Consider the following 21256-nt stretch of genomic DNA (forward strand, 5'->3'; position numbering starts at 1 on the left):
CTTAAGTAGCTTTCTGTGGTCATTACGACCCCTCACATTACATGCGAGTGCTCGAAGTCTACCATGAGTCGCATCACTATTGGACCTACTGTGGTCTGTCTTGTGGGCGTGTTGTCTGTCTCACTGTACCTGCCGCTAGAACATACAAACTGTGCAATCACCATGCATGAAAATGCACTGAACAGGAAAATTGTCATGCTTTCTGAGTCTCCATCCCCACCCACACTCCACCCATGCTAGGCTTGTGCCTACTGTGCCTCAGCGAAATACCATCAAACATACCCTTTTTTCCATCTGAAAGTTCAGCAATTGAAACCTACTTAAAATCAAACCAAGAGAACCCCCCAACTGTGCAATTCCCCAAGTGTGTTTCACTCGTGGGTGGATGTTGCTCACTTAGCAGGATAGTACGTCCAAACCTGACTAGGTATCCTCTCCGCTCACCAAACAAATTTAGTGCATCTTCAAAAAGAACATCCCCGCCCCCACATCTGAATATCTATTAAGTCAAAAGCATTGTAAACAAACTCACACCAAGAGCTGACCCCTCCGTAGCGAACACCATATCACAATTGATCACGGGATGCTCTTCAATCGTCAGTATCGCATTCAATCATGTTCCTTCCAAGCAACTACATGAATTCTCATGTATGGCACCCCGGACCTCCCCAGAACTGCATTCTTATCTGTAACTAGAGTAGTCCAGAGTCCAGTCCTGTTCGTCTAGTCGTCCACCTTCCGCTCCCTCCAAGGAACCTCGCTCCGGGCTGCAACACTTCTCTTTAGACCATACCATCAGGGCTTTCTGTAGGACTTTTGGATCTTTGAAGGTTTGTGAATGGCCCTGCCTATTGGCACGGAGTATAGCCGGGTATAGCATGGCATAGTCTATGTTTTGATCTCTTAGTTGCTGCTTCAGTGGAGCAAACTGTCTGTGCGCCTCTTGTACTCTTATAGTAAAGTCTGGGAATAAAGCTATAGTGGATCCCTCATACCTGTAATGTCTGTTATTCCCTGGCTACCTTCAACGCTGAATCTTTGTCACGATAATTCAGCAGCTTCGCAAATATCTGCCTTGAGGGATCACTAGGGGTTGGGCGAGGGCACAGAGAGCGGTGTGCTCTCTCTACCACAGATATGGGAGAAAACGTTTCACTTCTGAGTAGTGTTACTAATAATTTCTCAACAGATTTTTCCATGTTGCCGGTCTGGGTCGATTCCGGAAGGCCCGTGATCCTTAAGTTGCAGCGATGGGAACGCGCTTCAAGGTCCTCTGTCTTATCCGGTAAAACTTGCATCACCCTTCTTAGTTGCTTGTGTTCAGTGCCCATCGTTGTCTGTGCTTCCTCTATCTCCGTTACCCAGCACTCAGTCATATCCAACCTTTCTGCATGTTTGTCCATTCTCTCTGTCATTCTGTCCCTCTGGTATTAGAGGGAGTCTATTTTAGTAGTCTCGGCTGATTTGGCAGCAAGCAGGAGTTTAATTACCTGCACGCGGCAGGAGGACTGTGGCCCCCGCGTTTGAAAATCCCCTTAGTGGATGTGTTGTGCATTTTCCTGACCACGCGCCATGGAGTGCTTTCCTCTTGGAGATTGAATTCATTTTTTTCACCTCCCTGTAGCTGAACCTCTATTCAAACTGGGTCAGAGGACCGTCTTGTATACCTATCCCTCAGCTGTATCCATTTAAAGTTTCTGACCTTGTATGTTGAGCTATTCGCCAACCGATCCCTTCACTGGCATACCTAGATGCCCCCTGTTCAGAAGCATCTCTTATTGGGTCCTACATTTGAATTGACCGCACTGATGAAGTTGTGACCCACATTGGGTTAGACACCGAAATGCGCGTTGGCGCTGGAGAATCTCGTGAGTCTGTTTAGTTTCCACCTTCTATAACAAGAAGGCACAATAATGATTACTGATTATTTGATGTCTACTATTGTAATATGTATCATGAATATGAACAAATTAGAATTTTGATTGCACCACAAATTATGAATTTCCTTGCATGTGGAGAATGTATGAGCATGTATGTAATTGTGTGTGTAGGTGTGTATTGAGTGTATAAATGTGGGACCTTATATATATATCTTTGTATGTTGATATGGTATCATGTCACATGTCTATGAATTTTGATCAAATATAAATAATAAAAAATATATATTTTCCTTATTTTTTGTTTTTTTAATTTGTTTCTCTGTTTGCATAGCGATGCTTTATAGTATTAGTGACTTTGTTAGCACCTTTGTATCAGTTACCAGGCAGCTTGTGTCTTTCTAGACTGTTGTTTTGGCTCATTCCCCTGTCCAACCTGCCTGCCATCCGCCTTCAGGGGCCCCCTTGTGTTGTAGAGGAGTCCATTTTAGTGTCCAGAACAGAGAGGCTTCTCTGCAAGCCTTTATCCATTGCAGCCAGCCTAGTGCGGACGTCACAGTCTGCCTCCTCTTGGGGCAGTTCCTACGCATTGTCCCCATCTTCAGTAGCATTGTCCCGCACCTTAGTCATCCTTTGATCAAATGGTAGTATAGGCGGAGTCTTATCCACTCTGCCCATCGTGGCCGATCTGCAGCAATAGTCTAGATCTAAATACACCAACCACCCAGGAAGGTAGCCATTGCCACGCAGACCAGCCTCAACCTGTCCGTGGTAGAACCTCTGCTCCAAAAGGGCACCTTCTGCTAGCCTCTGCCGCAATTGGTACCTCCCTGTGGCTTAATCCGGGGATATTGCTTCCCTCGGTCTCTTCTTGCACAGTGGCACACAGCAGGGGAAACAGTGCAGCTCGTGTTGAATGGCCCCTACCAGGAGGTGCAACGAGAGGCCATTACTTAATCAATACCACCAGGCGTGGCAACAGTAAGCACCGGCCCGCTGTGCTCCACACAAGATGGCGCCACAGTCTTTCGGGCTCTCCCTCAGACTCTGTTTTGGTAGTGGGTCCAATCCTGATGCTCACTCTCCTACACTTGCCACTGGCGACTGCGGGAGTAGGGTAATTCACGGTGCTCCACGCTCTTTCAAGTTCAACACCGCCCCCAGACAGAGATTGCTCTAGTTTGCAATTGAAACCATGCCATATGGCAGGGAGTCCCTCGTACCTTAAGGCTTCAAGATGGCAGACCTCGCCTGCCGCACTTTCACAACGAACGGAGGCCCGTCGCTCAGCTCTGCAACCAGGGAACGCATGCAGTTTTCACTCCCCTTGAGAGTGCCTCAGGTGAACGCAGCAAACCAGCTGCGTTGCCGGGTCTTTGCCACCAAGGAATGCCTCCGTCCTCACCAGCTCTCGGTGGTAGTCCCACGCCGGCCCCGCCGCTCAGCGCACCAGGGCCTCCCGTGCTCTTCCGGCTCTGCGAGCCACAGGCTGTTCTTGTTGCTCCGCTATCCAAGGGGCAGGGCTCACCGCAGTCGCTGCCAGCACCGGCCACTCAAAAGGCCTCCGCTCCGACACCAGAATCGCCGGAGACAGTGTAGCCGCAGGGTCTCGGGCAGCCTCATCCCGGTCACGCCAGCCCAGGAATCGCGGCTTTATGCAGGACCTTTACAGGCAGAGGCAGCCCGCTTGATAGTCCGGGGAAGTTCAGGGCCCCGAGACAGCTTCTTTCAATCCCAAGCCCTTCCGGAACTGGGAACGGCTCCAGTCAAGCCGTATCAATTGCGCAGATGCCGGATTCTTGAAGGATTACGCAATGGCGACGCTGAGCTCTCTGCTCAAGTGGCCATCTTCGTTGTGAGCAAGCTCTGCCCCCCATGACCCAAATACCATTTATCATTCTATTAGCAATGATGAAGAAGCCATTATGAGACACAGTCAAATAATGAAACTGCATAAAACCCCTAACCAAAAAAGTGGCCTACTACATAACACACAATCCCCACTAATAACCCTTTCCCCTTTTATTCCAAGAAAAGAAATGCTTATTTTTCACCACAATAATAAATGTTATAGCTTTTTTTTTTTTTAATTGTCCTCGTTATTGGTTTCTTTATTTTCATGTATCCACCTCAGAGAAGACATGGGTCAAGCAAAAGGGTTCACATTCCGCGAGAATTGCCATGGGGATGAGATGATGGTGCACACCACAGAACATTTCTCATTTGCTTACCTTGCTACTTGCAATGGCTGCTCACTTTGAAGTGTCTGCTTATCTGCAGCCAAATCCCAGAGTGCTGGTGGTGCCAGCCCTGTGTCAGACTCCTTAATTCCTTAAAACAGAAAAGCGACAACAATGTAAGCAAAGTACTGTAACAGAAAGAACACAGCCACTTGTTCCTACAAATAACCACACCAACAAAATACACATAAGTATTCAAATGAATTTTCTGGGATGGGAGCATAATCAAACTTGTTATCCCAAGAAATATGCCCTTACAAAAAATAGAATATAAACTATATACAGCTGCCAGGGTAACAAGTAATATTGGCTTCTCAATTGTGCTGTACCATCTGAGTAACATTCTCATTTAGCAGTTAACCTAGGTTCTGCTATCATTTGCTTTCTGAAGGCAGGTGCCTATAACTCATCTTGAATGGTTATATTGGAGTTGAAAAACCTTTTATACTGTCAGACATGCGAAAAAAAGTGGTTTCACATTTCTCAAAGCACAGGGTAGCTCATTAATAGGTTGGTCAGGACACTAGTACCTATAAATGACACGTCTAAATGGATTTATTTTCAGCAGAATTTATTGGAACATAAACGCTGACAGGATAGTAGAAAAAAGCACAAATCATTACATTGGTAAACATAGATACCTCCTGGTGTCATAAAGCAAAGATTCAAAAGCAGAACACCTTAATTATTATCTGTGTACTTAAAATGAATGGCAGCTTCTCCAGAACTACGGTGGGAGGTTGGGAACCCAGGATAGAAGGGGGAGGAGGAATAGGATGGACATATCACGACACAGCATGTAAAAACTGCCTGGCTTCAGACCAGACAGAGGTAAGAGTCAGCGATCACATCCATTTGGGAGGAGCTAAAACCAACAGTGGACAAAAACAGAGTAGACACCCTATTGTTTCTTGATTTATCTGCTGTGCTTGACTACACACTACTACAAATACTTCATCTAGAGATAAGTGAAAATCCTTTAAAATTGATTGCTTCTTACCTCAGAGAAAGTGTAGTTTACCTACTACTTTTCACAACAGCTCCTAAAACAACACTTTGCTGTCCCTAGAGGTCCATCATATCCCCCCTGTTATTCAACATCCACCTAGCCCCCTTACTAAACTAATTAAATCATTCAACCTCACCTGCTGCCAACTATAACGAAATCCCCTTACACTTAGTAAAAATACATCTGCTACAGGTCTTGCACATCACCCAGTAATGCACCAGCCAGTAAGGCTGCTATCACCAGTTGAACATGCATGGAATAACAGAAGATATATGTCACTGCTCACCAATCTGACTCTAATATAGTCTTCCACTGCAGGTCCTAACTGGCTACAATCTATGATATAATTGTTTCTTCACATCTCACAATGACATTCAGACTTAGGATGATAGTAAAATAAAGCACCATTTCCCGCTCAAATCATGCCTGCTCAGGACCAAAAACGTTATATAAACTACCAGTGTGAACAATCTGGTGAGGTTACCACATAATTAGACTGTTATCATAAGAAATATCATAAATAGACCTGCAGAAGTGATAGCTTACTAAAAACTATAAACTGAGTTTTTCTTTCACCCCTCTTCATTCACTGCTCTGCTAAGCCATGCATCCTTTAACATGACAATGGACGTCATTGGGCATCACACATGACATGGAAACAGTTCCCTCATATGGTCAGAAACAAATACAACACCCTTCCAGCCACACAACACCCTTCGTGGCGTAGTGTGCTGCCCTTGTGTAGGGAAGTGCCCCTTTTTGACATGGTCACCCCCACTATTTGCCTGGTATCTGCCCCAGAAATGCAATGTATTCATGCTATCCAGGTCCCCAGGGTCAGATCTCTTTACCCAAAAATGTACAATTGTTCCCACAGTTGGAAATACATTTAGCACCCCGTGTAAATCCCTAGCAAATGGTACCCCTGGTGTCTAGGGAAAGGAGGCTAAAGAGGGGTCCTAAAGGCTGCAGCATGTATTGTGCCATCCTAAGGGACCCCTCAGCACCAACATGCAAACTTCCATTGCAGGCAGCGTGCCATGGTGCAGACAAAAATCAAGACAAGACATGGCATACCTCCTTTATTCCATACCTGCAGGCACTGCTTGCCGTACAGGTAAGCTACCCCTCGAGCAGGCCTTACAGCCCTAAGGCAGAGTGCACAATACTAAGTGTGGACATATCTGCAAGCAGATATGCCCCTGTGATGTCTAAGCTACATGATGACTTCACTGAAACTAGAGAAGTTTGGTATCAAACATCTCGTACTGATAAACCCACACTTATTTATTAATACATGCAACCAGAGGGCACCTCAGAAGTGCCCCTGAAAACCTAGGGACTACTAGTATACTGGCTGACTGGTGTAGACCAGTCTGCTACCACAGACCAGTTTATGACGACACCCCCCACCCCACCCTCCTTTGCAGGTGAGAGCTCTCCGAGGGCAGATATAATGCTTGCTCCCGCCAGAGGTGGTGTCACCTCCTTCAAGTAGGATGACTAAGTGATCAGCATATCAAGGCAGGAGGCTTCAAAGGCCACTGCCACCTTTGATATGAGAGCCCAGACAAGACTAATGCCACCCCATGCCCCGTGCCCATTTGGCACCAGGACAGATGGGAAAATTAGCTAGTCAGGAGGCGTGTTCCTGCCTCAGGCTAGTTCCAACCTTAAGGTGGGCTACCTGAACACGAATTGTAGAATATCGCCATATTAGTTTCAATGGAATTAGACTCTCTGGGCAGGGATATGCCCACTTCCCACAGGAAGTGGTCATACACAGGGTGTAATCACCTTAACGGTAAGTGGACCATTGGCTACTACCTGTCACTTCCTTTAACTCCCCCAAATTTAGTATTTAGGTGGCACCCCTGACACCAGGAACTTAGATCAGACAGCTCCAGAAGAGGACAAAAACAAAGCCAGCGACCTGAAGATCTGCTGTGGACTTTTGGTGCCCAACTCTGCCTGCACCAGTCTCGACAATCATAATCAGTGGCTAGTTCTGCAGCTGAACAGCTTCCGAGAACTCCAGGAGACTACCAGCCCTTCACAAATTACCAGTAAGCTACGCTGGAGTAAATGAGCTACTCCCCTGTAGTCCACAGGCACCAAAGAGGCAAAGTTTGGGTCACCGAGTTGCTGCTCCTCGGGCAGCCGGACGCATCTGACCCCCTTGGAAGATGGGAGGACTCCAGAAATGACCGAAGGGGAGCCACACAGGATCAATACCTGGGGTACTGGAACCCTTTGAGCAAACAGAGCCCGTAAGAGTCCAATCCAGACTCCAACTACACAGAGACCGAGCAACTGTCGAGGAATGTCAGCACTGCAGAGACCCACCTTCAGAGTAGTCCAGCTTTATAAATTTTGCTTCCTCAACTGGCGAGACTGACAACCACAAGGCCCTAGGACACACAGATCACAGCCAACCTTTCCACTCTGCACCCGAGCGACCCAGTCCGGGTACGAACCGCCTGTGCCCCTTTCTTCTCAGGGCCCCTTTGACCTGAGCTCCCCCCCATGGAAGCTCCAGGACTTGTCTCCAAGTCCCACTCTGCAACTTGTTTCTAGGGACCCCCCCATTTCACTGGCTCAGCATGGACAGCTGCAAATCAGACCAGCACCTCTGCACCTTGACATCCCAGGGCAGGTAATAAGTAGCTGCTGGAGGTACTTTGGGCCTTTGCTCTCTTAACTCCTAAAGGAAACCAACCAGGAACGGACTGTGCATAACTGTATGCAACATATGCCTTTTCTGCCATAGGGAAGCATTGCTGCTTAAAGACGCATTTAACTGAACTGTTTACTTGCCTGTGAAATTCAATATTTAAAAAAAGTACTTGTAAGCGATTTTATTCTTGAGTGTCTGTCATTTATTGCCTCTGTGAGTAAAACAAATGCTTAGCACTACCCTCTCATAAGCCTAAACTGTTCAACCACATTACCACAAGAGAGCATTTGGCGTTATCATTTTTGCCTCTGTAAACCAACAAGCATTTGCAATGCAATAGGTCTCGCATTAGGAAAGTTTGAGCTATTGGTATTGTAAATGACAAATTATTTATTTACTTGTTGGTTTTGAAAATAGCGAAATTAATAGCTTTGCTATTTACAATGCCAATAGTTTTAACTTTTCGCAAATGTGAAACCTATAGCATTTGTAATGCAATATGTGTTGTATTTACGTGACTTAGATGTATTGATATTACAAATAAAAATGGCTTTTATTTTTTTAATACTTAACTAAATGTTATTGTAATTTATAATGGCAATAGCTTTTGTAAATGACTTTTCTGAAGATTATGTTCATTGTATTTTATTGTGACGAAAATCCAAGAACAGAAGTGAAATATTAACATTTTTTTGTGACATTTGTAATAAAGCTTGAAACATTGAGAGGACATATTTGAACCAGTTGTTGTTGAATAGTTGCACAGATTGATGCTGTGGTGGCGCAGAGTGATGTTGTGGTGGCGACGAGTGATGCTGTGGCGTTCAGTGATGCTGTGGTAGCGCATAGTGAGGTTGTGGTGCCCCTGAGTGATGCTGTGGTGGTGCTGAGTGATGCTGTGGTGGTGCTGAGTGATGCTATGGTGATGCGCTAGATAGAGGGAGGGTGATAGATAGAGGGAGGGCGATCGATAGAGGGAGGGCATTAGATAGATAGACAGATAGATAGAGTGATGGCGATAGATAGACAGATAACGTTATTTATGTTGCATTGAGTAGAGTAAGTATGAGGTGTGAAATTATATGGCACTGAGTGGTATTATGTGGAGTGTATTTACGTTGCATTGAGAAGAGTGTAGTTATGTGGCGTGTAATTATGTGGCACTGAGTGGTAATCTGGGGAGTGTATGTTGTATTCAGTAGAGTGTAATTTTGTGCAGTGTAATTATGTGGCACTGAGTGGTATTTGGAGTGTATGTTGCATTGAGTGCAGTGTTAGTATGTAGCATATAATTATGTGGCACTGTGTGGTATTATACGGAGTGTATTTATGTTGCATTGAGTAGAGTGTAATTATGTTGCATGTAGTTATGTGGCACTGACTGGTATTATGAGGAGTGCATGTTGTATTTAGTAGAGTGTAATAGTGTGGCGTGTAATTATGTGGCACTGAGTGGTATTGTTCGGAGTGTATGTTGCATTGAGTGCAGTGTAATTATGTAGCATATAATTATGAGACACTGACTAATATTGTGTGGAGTGTGTGTTGCATTCAGTAGAGTGTAATTATGTAGTGTGTAATTATGTGGCACTGAGTGGTATTTGGAGTGTATGTGCATAGAGTGCAGTGTCATTATGTTGCATATAACTATGTGACACTGAGTGATATTTGGAGTGTATGTTGCATTGAGTGCAGTGTAATTATGTGGTGTGTAATTATGTGGCACTGAGTGGTATTTGGAGTGTGTGTTGAATTGCATGCTATGTAATTATGTGGCATGTAATTATGTGGCACTGAGTGGTATTTGGAGTGTAGGTTGCATTGAGTGCAGTGAAATTATGTGGCGTGTAATTATGTGGCACTGAGTGGTATTTGGAGTGTATGTTGCATTGAATGCAGTGTAATTATGTGGCGTGTATTTATGTGACACTGAGTGGTATTTGGAATGTATGTTGCATTGATTGCAATGTAATGATATGGCGTGTAATTATGTGGCACAGAGTGGTATTTGGAGTGTATGTGGCATTGAGTGCAGTGTAATTATGTGGTGTGTAATTATGTGGCACTGAGTGGAATTTGGAATGTATGTTGCATTGAGTGCTGTGTAATTATGTGGCGTGTAATTATGTGGCACTGAGTGGGATTTGGAGTGTATGTTTCATGGAGTGCAGTGTAATTATGTGGAGTGTAATTATGTGGTACTGAGTTGTATTTGGAGAGAATGTTGCATTGAGTGCAGTTTAATTATGTGGTGTGTAATTATGTGGCACTGAGTGGTATTGTGTGGAGTGTGTGTTGTATTCGGTAGAGTGAAATTGTGTGGCGTGGCTGGCTGGCTGGATGGATGATGGATGGATGAATGGACAGTGTAAGAGAGACTTCATACAGTGACTGAGAGCTTGGGAAGGACAGAGGAAGAGAAAACGTGTAATAAAGAGGGACGGAAAAACAGAAGATGAGTTAGAAACAGAAGAAAGCGAGAGAGAACAGAGAGAGAGAGAGAGGGAATGCTGAAGAGGGACAGAGAGGGTGAACACGTAAGATTGATTGATAGAGAATGAGGGGCAAAGAAAATGAGTGAAAAAGAAAGGATGAATGGAGAGAGGGGGAGATAACAAAGGCAAAGAATGAGAGAGACTTAGAAGGAAAAGAGGAGGAGTGAGAGAAAGAGAAAAATACTAGAGAATGGGAGAAACACAAGGCAAAGGGAGAGTATAATAGATACAGCGAGAGTCAGAGAACATCTTGTTAGGTCATAAAAGAAAGATTGTATAAGACAATGAAAAAGCGTAAAAGAGAGTGCGGGAAAGAGATAGGGCATGGAGAGAAAGTAAAAGATATAACTGAAGAGATTTACATCCAAGTATCTGTTGGCCCTGAGACCCTTCCTTTGAAGGAAACAAGTTACACGTCCTCACCCACCCCCCCCTAAAACACGGAGAGACAGAGGTTTCCCGTGGAGTAGCCTTAGTGAGGTACTCCCCGAGTTTACTGAGAGGGAAGTTAAGCACGAGATTCACGAGGCTGGACATCAGCCCTGCTTTCATGAGTGCTTATGTTTTCACTCCTCTGTTTCCTGTTGCCACTGACCCATGTGCCCGATCCCAACCCCTGTCAAATTGCCTTCACATTCGAACATAGGCCAACTCTTAATACAAGGTTCATGATTAAAAAACTATTAATGTTAGGATGAGAAGTAAACAGTCGCAAATTGATCACTATGCATGGCTGACATTAGAGACACACAAACTTGAATACAAATTTATGTAGCCGCATATTTGCTCTCAACATATTACTTTTTTATCTATTCCTACATTCGAACAATTCTCCTTACCTATATGCAAAGAGCTGTGCGCGCCCTCTTTGGAGGTTTCAGATACCCTCCTATCGCCCGCCCCTTTCATTTGTGCTCCTTCGGGGATTCGGAAACGCTGCTTAACCTGGGTTTATACATGCAAGTCACACAGAAAAATCAATCATAAAGCAATAAAGAGGACTCCCGTTTTTCTCCCCTTGTAGGATCTTGTACAGCCTGACCGCTTCTCACTCAGGCAATCCACTTTGCTTTGTAATGAAATTGCAGCTAGTTTTTATTTTCCATTTAATTGCATGATTCTCTTTTTTAACACGGTGTGGTGCAAGCTTCTGGCGCACACACACACAGAAGATGGCACAGCACATGTATCCTTCCGTCAAATACAGTAACAGGTGGTGTCCAGGGTAGAGGCAGGGATCAGAGATCTGAAGCCATCACAGGTATCTTCCAGATGTCTGTGTCCGCTATAACAAGCAGCCAGGCTCCGCTTCCTCCACACATTTTCTGTTGCTTTCTGATAAGGGCTAAGGGCACCACTATAGGCAAGCACTGGGAAGTTCTACACAATCTGTCTCCGGCTGCAACATGGGGACTTCGCTCCCATCTGACATAAATCTTTCCAGGGGTTATGAAGTGAGCTGAGACACGATGTTACCACTGAGTGATGCCCAAGAAAAAGAGCTGTTTAATCTAGCAAATGTAAAAGAAATATAGACACTGCGAAACCAACTGACTTCATTTCTGCTATAACTTTACATGTCTTCTTTGTTGAATATCACAGTTTCTCGCATATATTAGTTTTGAAATACAAACAGAAACAAGCGCAGGGTAGTCACAAGACTATATTTTATTGGCTTGGCCCGCATTTTTATGTTAAAAGCAGTAAAAAAAAAAGATTCAATAACTTAATGAGCATTCGAAATCACCGCCGCAGCCCTGCTCCGTGTAAACCGGAAGTCAGGCACTTTTGGCCGAGACGGGGGCGGGGCCTGCAATCCAGCAGGAAGTTCCGCCCGCCGCCGCCGAGGAAGCAGTGAAGCCGGCCGACTCCGACCAGCGCTGCAGAGGAGACACGAAACACGCCGAAAGAGCCCGGTGAGTGGGAGGGGAGGGGGTCCAGGGCTAATGTGAAGGCCTGTGTGTATGCGTGTGTGCGTGCGTGTGTGTGTGCATGTGTGTGCGCATGCGTGACTGTGTGTGATTGAGAGAATGCGAGGCAGGGGATAGTGTGCCTGCGTGTGCATGCGCGCGCCTGTGTGTGTGTGCGTGCATGCAGAGGGGTGGGGGCTGCCTGTGTCTGTGTGTGAGCGAGGGCTTGCGCCTGTGTGTGTGCGTGCGTGCATGCAGAGGGGTGGGGGCTGCCTGTGTCTGTGTGAGAGCCAGGGCTTGCACCGCGCATGCGCAGGTATCAGACGCGCGCTCCCGCGAGGAAAAACGCAGCTCGTAACAGATTGGTGTCCTCATTCCCAACTCATTCCCCATACGGGCGGCAAAAGGTCTGAAGCAGACACTCTCAATGCTCACGCATTGAGAGTAAGGTCTGCTCGACCTAAAAAGGGTTACCGGGTCCATTTACACTGTGTGCCTCATTTTGTTCTACTATATATGGAGCCAGCTTCCTACACCATGCAGGCAAGCACTTTAGAGCCAAACAGAGGGGTTATATAAATGCTGTAAATAGAATACAATACCATATAAATGCAGCACTAGTGTACTCTACCCATGCTAAAGTAACACTACGCAATCAACTATGGTTCATTACGCCAGCATCTTCAGCCTTTAAGTATTTCCTACTTCTCTCCTTTATAAAAAAAAAAAAGCTTGCGGTCTCTGAATGGGAAAAGATGCTAATGTTATTATTGTAGCACATCTGCAGTCTGGCTTGATTCCGAACCATTGCAGAGATGTCCATTGTTAACAGTTCTTCTGCCCATCCATCTAATGCCACCATGTGGCTTAGGTCATCGCAAATATCTGGGATGTGGAAGATACTCAGGTATGCACATTAGAGGTTATTGTTCAACAGGTTCTTCAAAACTGCTTTGTGCCACCTTGGACCACACAAGATTACCATAAGTGAGCTGTGGATGATGCAGGCTTTGGAATACAGATGATTTAGTCCTTCGGGCAGCAAGCACTCTGCGCAAGCAGTGCAGATTAGTCAAATGAATCCGTGGTGAGAATGACTTCCATGACTTCCAACCATCTCCCTACAATCTATCAATCAATCACAGAACTTGTAAAGAGCACTACTTACCCGTGAGGGTCTCAAAGCGAGGGGGTGTGGGGGGAAGAGAGGTGGCTGCTGCTACTACTCGAAGAGCCAGGCCTTGAGGAGCTTCCTGAAGGTGAGCAGGTCCTGGGTCTGCCGCAAGCGGGTGCGGAGGGTGTTCCAGGTCTTGGCAGCGAGGAAGGAGAAGGATCTGCCTCCAGAGGTGGTACCTTGGATTCGTGGGACGTGGGCGAGGCTGGCGGAGCTGGTGGGCGGGGTTTAGGAGTTGAGTCTGTTGTTCAGGTAGACTGGTCCGAAGTTGTGGAGTGCTTTGTGAGCGTGGGTGAGGAGCTTGAAGGTGATCCTCTTGTTGATGGGGAGCCAGTGAAGGTCTCTGAGGTGGGGGGGTGATGTGGCTGCGTCGGGGGAGGTCGAGGATCAGACGGGCCGAGGCGTTTTGGATGCGTTGTAGTCCATGTAATTGTTTGGTCAGGATTCCCCGCGTAGAGTGCGTTGCCGTAGTCCAGCCGGCTGCTGACGAGGGCTTGGGTCACTGTTCTTCTGGTTTCGATCGGGATCCACTTGTAGATCCTGCGAAGCATGCGGAGGGTGTTGTAGCAGGCGCCTGAGACGGCGCTGACCTGCTTGGACATGGAGAGGGAGGAGTCGAGGAGGACTCCCAAGTTGCGTCCGTTGGTGTCGGTGCTGTTCCTAGCACTGTCTGCCACCAGGAATCGTCCCAGGCAGACGGGGTGGGGCAGAGGATGAGGACTTCCATCTTGTCAGAGTTCAGCTTCAGACGGGTGCTCCTCATCTACTCGGTGACGGGCCTTCATTCCCTCGTGGAGATTGGTTTTGGCGATGTGTGGGAGAGGATGAGTTGGGTGTCGTCAGCGTAGGAGATGATGTTCAGGTCGTGTTGGCGGGCCACTTGAGCGAGGGGGGCCATGTAGATGTTGAACAGCGTCGGGATGAGCCATGGGGTACGCCAAGGTTGGTAGCTTTGGAACGGTGGGGTTGGAGGCAGACCCTCTGGGTTCTGTCGGAGAGGAAGGAGGTGGTCCAGTCTAGGGCTTTTTCCCGGATTCCGGCTTCTTGGAGGCATGTTCTTAGTGTGTGGTGGCAGACCGGGTCAAAGGCAGCTGACAGGTCCAGGAGGATGAGGGCTGAGGTTTTGCCGTTGTCTAGTTGGCGTCGGATGTCGTCTGTGGCGGCAATGAGGGCTGTCTCGGTGCTGTGGTTCTGACTGAATCCGGATTGCGATGGGTCTAGGATGTTGTTGTCCTCGAGGTGGTGGGTCAGCTGTATGTTGGCGATTTGCTCAATGACCTTCGCCAGGAAGGGCAGCAGGGAGATGGGGCGGAGGTTCTTGAGGTCCTACACATCCAGAGAGGGAAATCCCAAAATGAAGATGTTTGCTGCCTTCTCACATCCTCCACTTGTCAATACAACCCTTTGAGGGCATTCACAGCATTCTGAATACTGCAACCCCTGAAACTTTGGGTTTTCCTGCAGCCGGAGACCATTCAATAGACTGTATTCATGTCTATACTGAGTCCACTGCTAGTTCCACTCCAGACACAGTGCACCACGTTTCTCATCTCATTCACACCACCAACTTCTTCACCGATTCGAGCTTCTTCACACACACCTCTAATGCCCACGTCATTTATTCTGCAGCTGTATTTCTTCAGCTATAGGCGCCTCTCTGTCAACCTCTCCCTCCTCTGTTGCCTTCCTCCACTTTGCCAGAGGTGCAAAAAATCATGTTTGTCCCTCGTGAGTCCGTACGGTGGGCCTGAGAAAATAGTACCTAATGAATTCCACAACTTTTCAAGGCAACATACTGTTAATATATTCTGCATTATTAACTTCCTTTGCCCATTTTTAGGCAATTTGACGGGCCTTTGAATTTTTTATGTGAGTTGTGTGGATGTATAATAGGTAATGTGCATGTCATATGTTGGCTGTGTGAAAAGTATTGTAAGGTGTATTGGTGCGATAGGTTAGTTTTGCGGCTATATTACGGTGGGAATGCTATATAATGTTAGTTCTGTGGATGGATAATATGTTAGCATGATTTTATCTGTGACATTATGATAGTCGATGTGTTGGCTATGATGGTAGCATTTGTTTAGAATCTGTGTTGAGGCATGATGGCAGAAGTGCTCATGCCCTCCTCCAATTACACTGTGTCCACTGCCTACCCTGCACCCTGTCTTTGCGCCCGTGGCCACCATGCAGCCCCTTTATGTACCCCTGTGTAAACTACAGTGCCTGTGTGACTACACCCCCACTCCAGTGTGCTTCCCTGCGGCTCTCTGTGCTTCTGCACCTGACCTGCACCACTGCAGCCTCTGTCTGTGTCCCCTGCAGCCCTCCCTGTGTGACACCTACTCTCTCAGTGTGAAACCCTACCTCCGCTATGTGGCCCGTCTCCTGCAACCTTTTCTGTGCGTGGCCTCCTGCATCAACAATGCAGACCCCTGGGAGGAGCCTAGCCCGCGACCATGATGGCCGCCTGATCCCTCGGCTCCGCCGACCCTCTCGTTCATCTCCCGAAACGCCGATTATCCTGCACGTCATCCTGCCCACTTGTCGGCGTCCTGGATCCGTGAGGCGCTCCTGTGTCCAGCGGTGTTCTCCCCGGCGCGATCCTGGTGGCAGAGACGGCGAGGTGTCCCGGTCTCTGTTACAGTGTTTCAGTGCTGAGGCCGGGTCTTTGTTCTCCGGAGGCTGCCGTCCCAAGTTGTAACCAGGCCGACATTGTAGCAGGACGGGGTCGGCTGACGGAGATCTCTCACCGCATTGTTTTCCCTGCTGCAGCGTGCCGCCCTGTCTTGCACGCCTTCGCACCAGACTCGTTTCCTCACCGTGGACGATAGACTTCACCCTCTCCTCAGCCAGTGGACGGCTCCGGACATCTTCTTGTTTTCCAGAGCTGCACCGGGAGCAATTTTGATCTGGGCGCTCGGCGGCCATTTGGCGTGCTCCTAGTGGATTGTGCTGCACTGACGCCGGGGGCCGAGCGAAGGGTACCGTCTCGATACTGTGTTCCCCGGAGTGGCAAAAATTTGGGGACCGGCTACTGGTGGGCGGCTGAAGCGATGGCCGAAGGCGACCAGTCTCGAGGGTTACGACGTGATCCTGCGCCCGGGGTGCATGGGACGGCAGCTCCCTCTCATCCCGCGGCATCCCTCAGCCTTGCTGATGTTATGCATGCCCTGACAGACCTCCGTGTAGCTGTGCGTGACATGGTCCTGGACCTGCAATGCCAACCGGATAGCTCTGTTAATGCAGAGCCCTCGGAAGGACATGTCGAACCCCCTGTGCTGTGCACCTCGCCACACCCTGTGCTTGTCTGTGACTGCCAACCTGCTCAGACGGACTTGATGGTGCTGGATGAGAGTGATGTCGCTGCTGCCGACCTACCCAGTACTGTTGCAGGGATGTATGGAGATCTTGGTCCTTGGCGGACACTGGGGACTTGGGTCTGGGCGCCTTGCCTCACGACTGCTTCGGGGCTTCCTCGCGGGTCCCACCGGTCCATCCTGGAGTTGCAACTGCTGTTTTTGTCGGCTGCCCTTCAAGCATTGCGGTTGTGCGTTGCCCCTTTTTGGATGGGCATTCACCGTCTGGCTCTGTGGCGGAGTGATTTTGGTGGCTGGCATCGTGCGCTGCAGTGGACCTCACCTTCGCTTTCTCCGTCAACGATGGCTGTTTTAGATCTGGACTCCGTCGACATGCTGGATCGAAGGGGACAAGGATGAGGAGGTTTCTCTCTTTTGGCTGTATCCGGTTGCCTGCTTTGCTGGGACTGTAATGGACAATTTGGGAGTTAAATGTTGGTCAGGTACTGGGTCGGGGTCCGGGGATGGGTGGCCGAGGGTAACAATGCTGATTGTTTTGAACATCTATTTGGCCCTCCTCCGGTCTTATGTGATTTCTTTTCCTTCTTTCTCTTGCTTCTGAATTTCGGGTACTCTTGGGGCGACAGACACACTGCTTAGGGGGGGGTAGGCCGTAGCCTTCGCATGCGTGTAGGGTGGCGGGTGTTCTTTATTCGATCGTTCAGTTACTATGGGCCTTATTTTTCTTCTTCTTCTTCTACTCTTTCTTCTTCTTATTTCCTTGGGTCAAGGGGTGGATTGGCACGATGTGGGTAGTGGCTGGGGTGTACATAATGTTTGATCGCTTTCTCTCCTGTTTTATTCGCCACCAGCCTCTTGTTTAATAGATAACGCTCGCTGATGCTCCTGCATATTGATGCCCATTTCGGTCCTGGTACGGATTGTGTGGACTCTGATCCTTCTTGGCTCCTATTACTCTGGACCTTTTAAAAATTTAAAATTAAACCTTCACTTCTCCTACCTCTCGGCGGCGCACCTAATTACAGTGTAACTTGGATTAATCGTGTTTTGCTTGATATGCTGCTGAGTTGCCCAATTGCTTGCTGATGTGCTTTAAACGATTTCGAGGCCGGCCGGTGGGTTGTAGGCCCGTATTTGTTTGCCTATGATGTCTAATAAAGGTTTTCCAAAAATAAATTTTTTTTTAAAAAAACAATGCTGACCCCTGCAGCCCTTGTGTTGCCTCCGCCTCTTTTAATGCTTCAGCGGGCTCCTGCCTTAACTCTGATCCCAGTCTCCTGTTGCCCCTATGTACCAGTCCTCGTACAGTCAGTCTGCCGACCAGCCGCTCTCTATGCCCCGAATCTCGCTGCAGCCTTTGTGACCCACATTGACCTGCATTATGTTTATGTGCCCCATGCCCTTGGGCAAAAGAAAAGTGGGTGTAAGGGGACAAATTCTCCAACTATCACCTATGGACATGGTGAGTGTGGTTCAGCTATTGATCTTCCCTGTATGTGGGGGGCGGGAGGAGGGGAAACTGGGGCAGATGAAACCTATAGAGTAGATTAGCCTCTTGCCCTTAAGCATGGTGGGAGAGAATAAATAGCATCTATCTCCCAACCCATTAGGCCAGCCAGAAATAATATAAATAGCCTCAACCTGGATCATTGGATCTCCAGTCCAGAGATGCTTGATATTTTTATGTTCTTCTACTGCTTTCCTCTATGTTTGTAAACGTTGGTAGGAAAAAAATTCCCAGTGGCCATGGGCACAAAATACTGGTGGTTTACTGTCAGTGCATGCCTGGATTGGGTTTGAATACGTTTTTCACTATGTACATTTTTGAACACGTGCAATGGACACTCACATGTTGCCAACATAATCCAAATATAAATGCCAGTGAAAAGAGGTTTTGCCTGCCCCACCTCATTATAATACAATAAATCATATGAAAGATCTGCACCAAATTAGGCAGTCAGATTTACACGGCAATTCCCTCCCTTTCGCCAAATATGGTGTAGACTGGTCAGAGGGGGGCCATAATTACTAAGGATCCAAAATTGGATTTCAGAGGAAGCAAGTTTTCCAAGCTCACTACCGACACTAATATAAACCCATCAGACAGGAGTCCAGAAGATTAATATCCATTTCAGCAAGATGAAAGCACAGAAATATTTCATTAGCAGACTGAAAATACACCCAGATAGACAAATGATAACGTGTGGAATTTCTAAACCCTAAAATTTGATTCCATCATTATTTTGCTTGGCTATGCCAATCAAAAGACTAGGACCAACCACATGCAAATCACCTGTGGTCCTAAACCAAAAGAGGCAGGTCAACTGAAATGCTGGGTAATTTTTGCAGAAAATATTAAAAGCCCAACCCTGGACACATGCCAGTGTTTTTGGCCATCATGGGTTGGGTGCAGCCCAAGTCCCATCAAACCCAAAGCATTAGCCAAGGGTCCAGATTAATTTATGCATTTCCAACCATCACTCTAGTATATTGAGATTCAGATTACATGCATGTGCAGGAGCCTGAAATACAATGTTGCTCCCAGATGCATTCCCTTTATGAAGGCAGTAGTACATATCTTTAGAAAATTTAAAGTTAATACATTTTAAGAATATGGGGCTTCGTGATGTCAAATTTAGAAATCACTGCAGAGACTTTTAAATTATAGATCAATGGAATCTTTGGGTAACTTTGCAATTTTATCAACGTGCTGGATCATTTACTTATTCATATATGAATAGGATATAAATATGCGGATGGGTGGGAGAGAACTGGAGTTTGGGCTTAATGGACTGATCATTGTGGAAATGTACTCGTTAGCAAGAGCGGATTAGTTTTCCTGTGGCTATCCGTTTCCCACAAGACAGCCATCATCTCATGCCACTGCTTTCTTTTTAATGAATATTGTGCTGCACCAGTCCTCTATTTAGATACAGCGGATATCTAGATTTCAACTTTCTTGGGCAAGACTCAACCACCATTGCCTCTAATTCAGGAGATACAAAGAGGAGGGGGAAGTAGACCCACTTTTCTTATTTCACTCTCGGAGAAGAAGCACTTGTTTCTTTAATTACACTCAATTTATTGCAGGACTACTCTGCACTCAAACTTCCTGCAATGATATTCAATTATAATAGACACAAATCGCTGGTAAACGAGCTACAGAAAAAACAGCTGCCCTTCGGAATGTGCTTTCACTTCCAGTTCAAAGAGTGGAATTATTCAATTTGCTCATAGAACAACACTGGGATTTGCTCCTTGTCACTGAAACCTGGAAGTATGGCACTTCAACGCGTGACCTAGAATGATCTACCCCAGCGAATATCACAACCTATGGTACTTGGGACAAAAAAAAAAATCAATTGGACTTAAGATCTTAGAATCTTTAGTCTCTCTTTTAGGCCATAATAGAGTTTAATGATAAGCTCTTTCACTTTAATTCTGTTCTCTCAGATGTACCGGATCAAAAAGTCAACTAAGATCACTTAGGGTTCAAAATCATGAACCACATAACAAATGGCACTCTGAAAATATAATGCAGAAGCAATGGGTCCTCCAAAACAAGAGTGCAAATGGCGCAACTTGTACTCTGAAGAGCAAGGGATTCGCTACTAATCTCTTAAAGGCCTGAGCAAAATATCTCTGTGACTGCATTCATTGTTCATCTAATATGGATAAATATTTATTTCAGATCCTAAAAAACCTTTAAGAAGCAAGTGTGTACATTACACATGCACATAAAATAATTTCTGCCAAGATATTGCATACTTTTTCTGCATGAAAATAACTAAAGAATTAAGTAAACACACACACAAAACTTTCACTGAACTCTCAATTTGAGCCTCTTACCTCCCTCCCTTTCAGCAAATCCCAACAAGAATATGGGACTGTTTTACTCTGACTAAGGTTGAGGAAATAACCAATATTTTTAGCCTGGTAAAAATCCAACTCCAAGTTCAAGTTCAAGTTCAGGAATTTGTATAGCGCACTACTCACCCAGAGGGTCTCAAGGCGCTTGGGGAGGGTGAATGCATTACTTATCGAATAGCCAGGTTTTTAGTTGCTTTCTGAAGGAGAGGTGGTTCTGTGTAAGTCGGAGGTGAGTGGGCAGAGAATTCCATGTTTTGGCCGCTAAGTAGGAGAAGGATCTTCCTCCCATGGTGAATCTGTGGATGCGCGGAATTGCGGCGAGGGCTTGATTGGATGATCTAAGTTGGCGAGAGGGTGTGTAGAAGGACAGTCGTGTGTTGAGGCATTCGGGTCCTAGGTCGTAGAGGGCCTTGTGTGCGTGGGTGAGGAGGCGGAACGTTATTCTCTTGTTGACGGGGAGCCAGTGGAGATCCTTCAGGTGACCGGAAATGTGAGCATGACGGGGAATGTCCAGTATGAGTCTGGCTGAGGCGTTTTGGATGCGTTGGAGTTTTTTCTGTAGTTTGGCTGTGGTCCCGGCGTAAAGGGTATTTCCATAATCCAGTCGGCTGGTGACCAGTGCATGGGTGACTGTCTTTCTTGTGTCAGTGGGGATCCAGCGGAAGATTTTTTTGAGCATGCGTA

General features: G+C 46.7%; 1 protein-coding gene across 1 annotated transcript in view; it reads right to left on the minus strand.

Moving 5' to 3' along the window:
- The window catches only part of LOC147659423 (26S proteasome regulatory subunit 7), a 122012-nt gene that overhangs the window by 70772 nt on the left and 29984 nt on the right, over window positions 1-21256 (minus strand). Inside the window, exon 4 of the mRNA XM_086951752.1 lies at window positions 4109-4208. Within this exon, the coding sequence (XP_086807878.1) occupies window positions 4109-4208 (100 nt within the window). The remainder of the gene's footprint in view (window positions 1-4108; window positions 4209-21256) is intronic.

Source organism: Lissotriton vulgaris, unplaced genomic scaffold (assembly GCF_964263255.1).
Source record: "Lissotriton vulgaris unplaced genomic scaffold, aLisVul1.2 SCAFFOLD_2427, whole genome shotgun sequence".
Taxonomy (NCBI): Eukaryota; Metazoa; Chordata; class Amphibia; order Caudata; family Salamandridae; genus Lissotriton; species Lissotriton vulgaris.